This window comes from Dama dama, chromosome 23 (genome assembly GCF_033118175.1).
Source record: "Dama dama isolate Ldn47 chromosome 23, ASM3311817v1, whole genome shotgun sequence".
NCBI classification, from domain to species: Eukaryota; Metazoa; Chordata; class Mammalia; order Artiodactyla; family Cervidae; genus Dama; species Dama dama.
The window spans coordinates 73,162,393-73,174,511 of record NC_083703.1 but is presented as its reverse complement, the minus strand read 5'-3'; the positions used below and the strand labels follow the sequence as shown (position 1 = coordinate 73,174,511).

The 12,119-nt window shown below is 41.9% G+C and overlaps 1 protein-coding gene across 1 annotated transcript in view; it reads right to left on the bottom strand.

The window, feature by feature from the left end:
* STK4 (serine/threonine kinase 4) overlaps nt 1-12,119 on the bottom strand; it is a 90,093-nt gene that overhangs the window by 55,560 nt on the left and 22,414 nt on the right. The window contains exons 7-9 of the mRNA XM_061127350.1: nt 10,916-11,053; nt 7,331-7,459; nt 6,261-6,447 (exon numbers count right to left, since the gene is read on the bottom strand). Of these exons, the coding sequence (XP_060983333.1) occupies nt 6,261-6,447; nt 7,331-7,459; nt 10,916-11,053 (454 nt within the window). The remainder of the gene's footprint in view (nt 1-6,260; nt 6,448-7,330; nt 7,460-10,915; nt 11,054-12,119) is intronic.

The following is a 12,119-nucleotide window of genomic DNA, read 5'->3' as shown; positions in this document are numbered from 1 at the left end:
CAAACTCCTACCTAAATAAAATAAAGACATTGCCCTAGTGTTGCTGTAGTTACTTAAAATAGATGTTAAAATAAATAATTCACAGCCTTGATCTAGAATGAAGCCTTCCATAGAAAGGGGATTTGTGGACACAAGTGAGAACACCATTTAAACTCATAACCTATGACAGAGCTCCCTCTACTGGTGCAGAGAAAGTACGACGACCGTGACTGACAGAACCCTCTCAAGTCATCTCAGGAAGGTGAACTTCAAATCATGGGGGCAAAAGTTCTTCTCCAGTCCTTATGCAAAAAGGAAAATGGGACCCCACTGACACAGACACACAGAAGCAGCCTACCCAAATCCCCAAACAGGCATTTTATCCAGACAGGGGTTTTCAAAGTAGCGTGGGCCATGATTGACCTTTGTGGTTGTGAAAGGTTGTTCTTGGGGTCTCTCATAAAACAAGCATATCGCACCCCTCTTCAACCCTCTCTCCAACTGCAATCTGATTCTTTATGGTAGTCAGACACATACAACCAAGACACACTCCCTCAGATGTTAACAGAATCATCAGAGGTGGGTCCCCTTAGAAAACTTTGTGCTCTCTGCCTCTGGAAATCCTGGGGAAACATGTAGAGAGGTGAGTTACCAACATGGATCATGGCAAGCTTAGGCCTCCCATCAGACGCCCTGGTCCTGTCCCTCCACAACTTAATGAAGGGGCTCTGCTGAGGGGCAGGGTGACATAATGGTTAAGAGCATGAGCCTGGAAATCAGATGCATCTGGCCCCATGTCTTGGCTCTTCTGTTGCTCACTATGTAATCACGAGCAAGTTACTTAATCGCTTTGCAATTCAGTTTCTGCTGCTCTGAAAGGGTGGAGGTGGCTATGGAAAACTACACAGCATGACTGCAATGATTAAAATATATGAGATGCTTACAAAGGATTAAGCATCACACCTGGTAGATATTAAGTGCCTAATCATTAATGATTATCATTACCAGTTATAACGTCTATCCTCTGGGGTACAGTTAATATATATAAAAAACAACTGTTTCTTTTTAGAAAAAAAGATATCTCTGGAATTTCCTCAGAAGCCAACACCAGTCTTAACATGAATTTTGATAGGTTTATGTTATGGATCTAATGCACATTACGGTTTCCCCGGTGGTTCAGGGGTAAAGAAACTGCCTGCAATTCAGGAGACGTGGCAGGAGCCTCGGGTTTGATCCCTGGGTGGAGAAGATTCTCTGGAGAAGGAAATGGCAAACCACTCCAGTATTTTTACCTGGAAAACTCCATGGACAGAGGAACCTGGCGGGCTACACTCCAGAGGGTCACCAAGAGTAGGACACAACTGAGTGTGTGTGTGTGTATGCATGTACACACATACACAATACACATTAACACAAGGATAGTCTTCCTAAACAAACCAGAAGTTCAGTAGAATGAAAAGAGCACAGACTTTGGGACTACGATTAAGAAACTTTAGTGTTAGTCGCTCAGTCGTGTCCAGCTCTTTGTGACTGTGGCCCGCCAGGCTCCTCTGTCCATGGGATTCTCCAGGCAAGAATACTGGAGTGGGTTGCCATTCCCTTATCCAGAGGATCTTCCTGACCCAGGGACTGAACCTGTGTCTCCTGCATTGCAGGCAGACTCTTTACCATCTGAGCTACAGGGAAGTCCCATAGACTTGGGAGTTCTTTCAATTTCCAACTCCAGTGTTTACTAGTCATATGACTATAAGCAAATATTAGCTACTGAAAAAACCACAATGTCTGGGTCAGACAGTTGATTAGACATGACTCAAAAAAGAATTTTAGAATTAGAAGATAAACCCAGGGAAAACACTCAAGAAGTAGCACACAGAGATTTAAAAGATGGAAACTATAAAGGGGAAATAGCTGGCCGTCCAGGGGAGAAACAAAGGATACTGATAACTGCTATTAATCCTTGTGGAATGTATACTGGTACAAGCCTTCTGGAGGACAATATGGTAGCACATGCACATTACGTTGTTTAAATAATTATTCAAACAAAAATTGTTCCTAGGAAATTTTTCCAAGGAAACATTAAAAGGAAGGCAAAATTTATATGTAGGATGTTTGTTCCCTGCAGAGTTATTTATACTAGTGAAAAACTAGACACAGCCAAAATGCCCAGCGACGGGTAAATGACCAAAAAACACTGTTAAGTGCGATGAATATAAAAAGGACTATGCAAACAACATGGAAAATGTATATGCTTTTTCAGCAGAAAATAATCAGAAAGTAGAACATCTAGGCAAATTATTATCATATAGGAACTATACAGGCATATGGTCAAGAACAGGAGTGATCTGCTGGAATGAGAGGACTTAGGGGTGAACTAATTTCTTTTATGAGAGGGCACTGATACTGTTAGAATACTGCTGACACAAATAATTTTTAATACAGTAAATGAGAATAGAGGCAATTGCAATATCAAACCTTTTCTAAGGTAGTAAGTGAAAGCCTATTTATTATCACAAAATTTAAACTTGCAGAAACTTCAGTTCTGTATTAGTCATGAGTTCTATAATTTTAAACATGTGGGCAAGTAGAACTATAAGGGACAAGGGAAAAAATAAGATTGATAACTCTGCTTTTATTGATTAGGGGCACTGAGGCCCATACAAGGAAAGAGAATTGTCCAACATAACACAGTTTCTGAGTCAGGCTTGGTTGGTCTCCTTTAAATGTTTAAAAATCAGTTCTGAAGAAATGGTCTAATGTCTGGGATCTGCTTTAAATTAATTCAGTTTGTTATTTTTTTTGGCATAAGGCTGAAATATGATGGGCAGTGAGTTATTTTTGAAACTGGCTATATGTCCATAGAGGTTATGACATTATTCTGCATAGAGGTTATGACATTATTCTGAAAATTAAAATTATTTTAATTTTCCATAGTGAAAAGTTTCAACAACTCCTAAAGTAATGAGTAAAGATCTCAAAATAAGTGGCAAATCTAACCTGTGACTCAAAAATTGAATTATACAACCTGAAACAGATTGTGAACAAAGTTTACTTAATGTCACTTAGCTGTGACTATTGAGGCTTTTAAGTGGGTTTTTCCCTCATGGCTATAATAAAAGATGCATGTTTCTCATTAGACATTCTAACACTGTCCAAGCTCAGAAACTGAACAAACAACCCACTGAATTAATGAGCACTTAAAATATGACAATTACATTTGGAACAAAATGAATTCTTTAAATTTAAAAAAGGCAGATTTTCCATAACACGTGCATGCACAACACCCATTAATGGGTCAGCCAAGTTATATTACACAGGGATTATAATCATCTTCATAATTAAAGCCCTTAAAACAAGGAGACGATATAGCATTTAGAGTCAATGAAAAGAACCAGGAGTCAGCAGCTCATTACTGCAAAACAAACAAACCTAACAAATTACATAGGCTAGCTACTTAAAAGAGCAAAAGAAAAACTAAATTTAGTACATAGCATTCACTTGACAATTTATGGAACACCAAATCTTTCATTCAGGGGATGAAATATACCCTAAGAACAGTTCTGTAATAAGAATTGAGACTAGCAGGGAGTGAAAATGTTTTTATAAACTCTTTGTGAAGTCGCTCAGTTGTGTCCAACTCTTTGCAACCCATGGACTATAGCCTACCAGGCTCCCCTGTCTATAGGATTTTCCAGGCAAGGATATTGGAGTGGGTTGCCATTTCCTTCTCCAGGGTATCTTCCCAACCCAGGGATCGAACCCAGGTCTTCCAGGTAGCAGACAGACGCTTTACCATCTGAGCCATCAGGGAAGCCCATAAACTCTTTGTAAATATCCATTTTTAAGGCCATAAACAACAATATAAGGACTAAGAAGGAAGAAAAATAAAGATTCTTAAGGAAATGCAGAATTCAAAGTCCTATTAATAATTTACAGGATACACTACGATATCAGCAGTATTTTTAGTGGTATTTTTTTCCTCTGAGAATAACTCTAGAAAATAACTTGGAAAATAAACACAATTGAAAGTACCTATTTATAACCCCTTTACCTACTTTTAATATTTGGTTGATTTTTCTCTAGCCTTTTGATTGGTTCTTTTTTTTAGTCTTTTTTTTCTATGAACATATTAACATGTTATTTTTTTACTTTTATAAAGCTGGAATATTAATTTGCCTAGATCTTCAATTATTTTCTTGGGCCAAATTCCTAGAAATGGAATTTACTGGGTCAAAGGTTTGCATTTTTTAAACTCTTGATACACACTACATTCCAGAAAAGTCAGAGCAATTTATACATCCATCGGCAGTGTGACTACTCTTTCACCATCTGTATAATTCTGACCCAGAGTCAAACACAGATGATGAGCCTGGGCCCCAAACTAGAAAAAAGAAAACAAGAAAACCTTTTCCCTTCAGAAACAAAGGGCTGATTATAAATACACAGACCTGGAAGGTGAAAATTTGAGGGGGCTACCTGAGAACCAAAGCCCTGGAACGGTCTGTTCCAGCTGCAATAAACCAGCTGCAGTCCCCCTGAACGCACTGCCTTTTGGACGCTGTGGACCCGGCTTCCTCTGCTGGCATCTCTCTACCCACCCTACTCACTGCCAGCCTCCCTGCCTTTTCCCTCTAGGATTTGTCAGTAATCCCCAGCCTAAGTTAAATAGTCTTCCACTCTGCTTCGCCAACACCCTCAGATTACCTCTGCTTTAAAGCTCATTTTGTACGCTGAAGTATAATTAAATGGTCTGTCTCCCAGACTAGACAACGACTTCTTTCAGGGCACGGACTGTTTCTTCATTCTCTGCTGTATCCTCAGCATCTAGTGAAGTGCCTGGGATACAGTAGTAGGCACTGAAGAGAAGTTTACTGAATGAATGAATGAGTCACAAAGCAGCAGGTCTAAAGCGCTGGTCAGAGAGCTTTTTCTGTCTGTAAAGGATCAGACAGCAAACATTTCAGGCTCTAGGGGCCACCTGGTCTCCTTCACAACTGCTCAGCTCTGTCCTTGTAGTGGAAGTGGTCATGGACAATGAGCAAGGGGATAGGCATGGTTGTGTTCCAAGAAAACTTAACTGCCGAAGCCAGGTGGCAGGCCGGATTTGGTCTGTGGACCATAGTTTGCCAAATAATCCCTGATTTAGAAGTTTAAAACTCAAAGTTTTAAAAAGATGAAGTAAAAAAAAAAATGATGAAAAGACCATAGATATTTAATGCTTTAAACCTACACAGAGTTTAGGCTACACTGTATGTTTAGAATTCAACTCTATTATTATTATTACCACATTGTACTCCCAAATTCCTTTCCTCTGTGACTTGGTCTGTGATGCAGAGAGAAAGGGGAAAAGAAAATAACTCAAAGGAGAGGGGAGGATGGCCCCCTTCGATGGGAACTGAGCACAGGTATAAGGCCTCAGTCACAGGCCAAATAAAAATGATCAGCAACATTAGAGATGTGTTTAAACTAGAAGTGATTGATAGGACGCTTCAATTTGTACACTCATCCTTAAGATACTGACTGAGAATTCATAAACCTGATTTAGACACACAGACTAAAGATCATGACAACAGACTGAAGATAATGCATATGGTAAATAGCTCAGTTTCACTACACTCTGAATTACGCATCAAAATGATGTATGCACGACTCTAGAAGTAAAATGTATAACAATATACAAAGGAAAAGAGGGAGAAGCAAAAGAAGAGATACAAATAACCAAGAACTACAGGAAAGTATGCTCCAAAGCATTAGTCAATACGGAAATGTAAATTAAAACCACTATGAAATACCACAACACACCAGCTAGATTGTCTACATAGACAAAGACCACCCACATCAAGTAGACCAGATAACCACTGGAACCGCTGATTTGGGCAATACGAACAGTCACCTAATCACTTAAATCAATAATGAACACTATAAATTAAAAATAAAATAAACAATCACTTTAGGAGGAAAAAAGAAAAAACAATCTATGTGCTTGCCTCTGCAGATCAAGGAAAAAAAGAAAAAAAAAAATGATGACATTCAGCAAGCGAATGGCCGTTCAGGTCCGAAAGTCAATCCTCACTGCTGCTGTTTTCCTGCCTCTGACTGCAGATGCCAGCTTCCTCCCTCCTCCAACCCTCCACTGCTGCCCCCAGGCTCCAATGCTCTCGCTCCTTAGACTGTAACCACAGAGTGGAGCCTCAAGACTGAGTCCACGTGGACTGCGAGAATCTGCTTTCTCTGGAATGCACCAGGTCTGCCTGTGAAGTGAGCCTGTCTAATCAGAGCCTTACTTTTCATCGTGCCTTCCTCCTCCTCGTCCTCCGTGTTGATCACCATGGTGCCCAGCTGGGATGGCAACGTGTCATCGTGCTCGATCATCGTATTGGCCCCGTCACTCATGCTGCTGGCTACGCGGACGGTGCCCATCTCATCCCCTGCCGCTCGGACCATCGTGCCAGAATCTAGCTCATCCTCCTCCTGGAAAAGGGGGAAATCCCAAATGAGGGCTAATTTAATTAAAAAGATTGAGTTTTCTGAATTACTCTTATTCATCTTGTTGCAAATATTTCTGGATTTCAGGCTTATTCGTAGAACTAAGAACACTCTTTTAATTCAAGTGTAGTTGGTGTACAGTATTATATACGTCGTTGTTGTTTAGTCACTGAGTTGTGTCTGACTCTTTTGCAATCCATGGACTGTAGCCCACCAGGCTCCTCTGTCCATGGGCAAGAATACTGGTGTGGGTTGCCTTCTCCAGAGGATCTTCCTAACCAAGGCATCAAACCCGCGTCTCCTGCATTGGCAGGTGGAGTCTTTACTGCTGAGTCACCATTATATATGTTACAGGTGACAGTATATTGATTCACAATTTCTAAAAGCTATACTCCATGAGAACACTCCTAGTCAACCAAAGAAGAGCATACATTTATCCATATGAGAGCCGCATATCTAACCTGCATATTTTTTTAACACTGCTCTAAGGAGCTAAGGTACACACCTGTGGAATCGCAGGGTTGTGAGAGAGTCTATCCGCGTAAAGTCTACATAGCTAGTATGGATACTAAATGCCCCAAAAGAGCACAGAAAAACACAGCCTCAGACCTGAATGTTCTCTTTCCTGAATAAAAAGTTAAACTGAAGAAAAGATATGGAGGCAAAAGAACAAAATGTGGAAGTGTCTCAGGAAGCACTGGGAGAACAAACATACATCCAGCAAGCCCTGGTCCACGACAGGACACGGTGCAGCGAGGAGCGTCTCCAGCTCCAGGCAGATCCCACAACTCTGACTCGTCTTACCCGGCTGGCAATCACAAAGTGACAAGCATTAACGCCTGAGGCCCACCACAACACCTGCACTCACCGAGTTTTCGTCCTCATCCTGGTCCACCTCCCGCTGCTGGGCTTCCTGGCGTTTCAGCTTCACATCCATGGCTTCGTTGATCAAGTCCCGCAGTATGGACACTCCTTTGGCACTCTTGACAAATGGGTGCTTCAACAAGAAAAGTTGAAGATGGTTTACGTGGCACTGGTGCCGAAATACTAGCCGGCACAGAGTCTTTGCTGACTCAACCAGTGCATCTAACCGTTCTCTTTATGCTCTGGACAACAGCCAACCCTAACGCACACTCTCACCTGATGCGAAGAACTGACTCATTTGAAAAGACCCTGATGCTGGGAAAGATTGGAGGCAGGAGGAGAAGGGGACGACAGAGGATGAGATGGTTGGATGGCATCACCAACTCGATGGACACGAGTTTGAGTAAACTCCAGGAGTTGACGATGAACAGGGAAGCCTGGCGTGCTGCAGTCCATGCGGTCGCAAAGAGTTGGACACAACTGAGCGACTGAACTGACCTCACACTCGCTTTATAACTCTGAGCAGGTACGTTCAATTTTGCCCATGTGGTTTTTGGCTTGGCTGGAATGTTTCCTCCATTTCTAGCAACTCTAGAGAGTCTCAACAGGCTGGCATTGCCCCCCGAGAGGAAGCTCTGTAAATATGTAGGGAGCTTATGGTTAAAATGTTTAGAGAACACAAACTGTATGGGACACAGGATACGGAGCAGGGACACAAGCAATCTTGTTTAAAATGCAGAAGAGTCCCGTACAAAAACAAACCGTAGCTGATTCTTCACACCTTTCAAATGTCGCAGAGTACATACACACTTTGATACATGTACCCTGACAAATTTTTTCAAGAGATAAGCATAGTCTGGTTAATTTGGGAGGTGATTTCGGAGAGGGGGGCATAAGTGAGATAAAGACACTGTTTAGAAATCACTGAACAGGTTACTCATCTTGCTTATTCTTTCTATTCAATGTCCTATAGCATTTCCAACTATGCATTTGGGTAAAAAGGATTTGGCGGCTTCCCAAGTGGCTCAGTGGTAAAGAATCCGCCTGCCAGTGCAGAAAATTCAGGAGACTTGGGTTCGATCCCCGGGTTGGCAAGATCCCTTGGAGGAGGAAATGACACCTCACTCCAGTTTTCCTGCCTGGAAAATCCCATGGACAGAGGAGCCTAGCGGACTACAGTCCATGAGGTCGCAAAGAGTTGGACACAACTGAATGACTGAGCATGCATGCATATGCAAAAAGATTTTAGTGCCAAAAGATAGTTACTGCAGAAATAATACAACTGGTCACAAATACGTAACAGATGTTAAGCCCAAGTATTATGCCTCTGCAAAGGCACTTGAAACAGAGGGATATTGTTGACTTTCCTCAATAGAAAAAAGGACTTAAAACTTTTGGGATTTTTTTTTTTTTCTGTACCATGTGGCTTGTGGGATCTTAGTTCCCCAACCAGGGATTGAACCCAGGCCCTTGGCAGTGAAAGAGCAGAGTCCTAACCACTGAACCGCTAGGGAAGTCCTTTTTTTAAAATTTTTTTTCAATGAAGTATATGGTTAATTTACAATGTTGCACCAATCTCTGATGTACAGCAAAGTGACTAAGTTATACACATATAGGCATTCTTTTTTTATATTCTTTTCCATTATGGTTTAACACAGAATACTGAATATAGTTCCCTGTGCTATACAGTAGGAACTTGCTGATCATCCATCCTAGGCTCAAAGTTTTTAGTATTAATATCATCTTACAATTTTGTTGTTTGCCTTTATAACACAATAAAAAAATTTATGCTGTGAAAGTTACACAGGCAAATTCTTTTCTGGAAGGGTGGGGGTTGCTGTTGTTTTCCAAACTTGTTCTAACATTGTCCCCAGTGTTTATCTGCAATTCATTCTCTGTTCCCTCCCACCCATCAGAAGCTATGGGCTCCAAGGTCTTTGCAAGAACTCTAGAAGTGGACAGTATGCCTCAACGTGTAGTGGGATTGAAATATGGGAGATATCTTTTCTATAAAACTGTATCGGTACCTCATCCAGGCAGGAAAAGAATTTGCCACTACTCAGAAAAAGGACTCAGCTCGTCTGCAAGAGTAACTATTTCCTTGTTCTCTCCACTGGGCAAGTCCATAAGGTCATTTCCCTCCTCTTATACAAATCAGTCTGCTCTGTTATTACTTAACATAAGATTTCTGTTAGTATCCACCCACTCATTTTCCTGTGTTTCTTGAATGGAACGGTTTCTGTTCTTCTTACTGCTCTTAAATTTAAACTCATTCATGATGTTAAGTACAGGTGTCTGATTACTTCATTACATCTCTAAGTTGAAAAGCTGGAGCGTTTCTATATTAACACATATATTACTTTATTATAAATAATTATCCTTATATTTCTCCATCATATCACAGATATTACACTGTTTCTTTTTAAATTATGGGCACAAGTAGATTTTAGTATCTATGGGGTTCATTCCAAAAAGGTAATAAGTATTAAAAAATTTGTATTGGTAAGGGAGCAATGGATCTGACATGATTGAAAACCACTGGCCTAGCTCAATAATAGCTACATGTCAAATCCATAATATACTATCTTTAATATATGAAAATGTTATTCAAAGTCACACATATTGTATCACTTAATCTTCACAACCAACTTATGGGGCAGGTACTTGATCTCTACTGTATAGATAAGAAAACTAAATAGAGAGGTTATGTTACTTGCCTAAGGTCACAGAGCTAGCAAACAGGAAGCCAGGATTCAAACCGGGGCAGTCAGGCTCCTGAATCCAAGCTCCTAAATATTAAGCAAGTAAGTGTGAAAGTGTTAGTGGCTCGGTTGTGTCTGACGTTTTGCGACCCCATGGACCATGGCCCACCAGGCTCCTCTGTCCATGGAATTTTCCAGGCAAGAATACTGGAGTGGGTTGCCATTCCATTCTTCAGGGGATCTTCTCAACCCAGGAATTAAACCCAGGTCTCCCGCACTGCGGGCAGATTCTTTACTGTCTGAGTCGACTAAGCATACTGCCTGCCAAATTCTACCCATCCTTCAAGGCCCAAGGTCAGAAGTTACCTCCTCCAGGAAAGCAGTCCTGGCATCACCAGTTCAAAATGGCAGACCTACCACTGATCCCAGTTCTTTGCCAGAACTGGGTATGGCACTCCTGCTTCGGAGTCAAAAAGACTGAGCTCCTAAGCCTGGCTTTGCTGCTTACCAACCGAGTGGCTCTAAATGAGCTAATCTCTCCAAATCTCTGTTTTCTCATCTATAAAAGTAAAATAACACTCCTCTCTCACAGGGTGAGATTAAATGGCACAACATGTAAAGTATCTAGCACACAGCAGGTGCTCAATAACGGCCAATTCCTGTTCTCTAATCTCATACGGTCCTGTATTTTCTTGCATGATTGTCCTGGTCAGTGATTTAACATTCTTTTCTACGTTCTTCTAAGCAGTTACATTCAAACCTCACAGGACGCAAGGAATATGCCTTACAGCTCTTCCCCATCTCCATGTGGGTGGGTCAACAGCATCTTGGATGGATAACTTGTGAATGAAACAGAGAGAAAGGCAGCATCCCAGGGTGAGTCATACCTGGAGGAGTTGAGTGGCTGTGGCTCTCTGCTCAGGGCTCTTGACCAGACACTGCTTCACAAAATCCATGAAGCTATCTGACCACAGTTCTGGCTTTCGGAATGTGGGGGGTGGGTTGGTAGGAATCATGAAGATGGCCTGGTTGGAAAGAAAAAGAAAAAGATTTGGCAAAATAAAAGTGATGCTGCAATAAAAATAGGACTAGACATAAGTTCGAAGTTTGATAAAATGATTTTCCTCTTCTCCTCTATAAGCCCATCCTAATTGCAACAAAAATCTAAGTATCTCAAAGGAGGAAGTGTGACCATTAGAGCAGGAGTCCCCAAGGACCAGGCTGCACAGCAGGAGGTGAGCAGTGGGCAGGCGAACGAGGCTTCATCGGGACTTACAGCTGCTCCCCATCACTCACGTCACCACCTGAGCTCCACATCTTGTCAGAACAGCGGCAACATAATAAATGTAATGTGCTTGAATCATCCTGAAACCAACACCCACCCCAACCAGAGAGTGGGAAAATTACCTTCCATGAAACCAGACCCTGGTGCCAAAAACGTTGGGAAACACTGCATTAGAGAATCTGATGCAGCTCTCCTGCCCCCTCTTCCTCTCTTTTCTCCCGCCCTCTCCTGCATATGTATTCTTGTCCCCTAAACAATAAACATCCAACCCTAAAGGAAATCAGTCCTGAATTGGAAGGACTGATGCTGAAGCTGAAGCGCCAACACTCTGGCCACCTGATGTGCAGAATTTGACTCACTGGAAAAGATCCTGATGCTGGGAAAGATTGAAGGCAGGAGGAGAAGGGGACAACAGATAGCTGGACTGCATCACTGACTCAATGGGACAAGAGTTTGAGCAAGCTCCGGGAGCTGGTGATGGGCAGGGAAGGCTGGTGTGCTATAGCCAAAGGGGTCTCAAAGAGTCGAACAGAACTGAGGGACCAAATTGAACTGAAACAATATCCAGCGACTTTTGTTTGTTTTTTGCTGACCATGTTGCCTTTCAAAGTGAAAAGGTGAGCTCTAAGAGCATCAATATCCTGAACATGACCTCAGCCCCAGAGCTGTTAAATGTCCCTCCTTCCTGAAAGTTACCCCCACCACTGGATGCAAGTGGTTACTGCGAGGAGGTCATAAAACCAGAAGTCCCCCCAAATCACAAGGGATTCATCAACCTCCAAGTCACGGCAACTCTACATACTTGA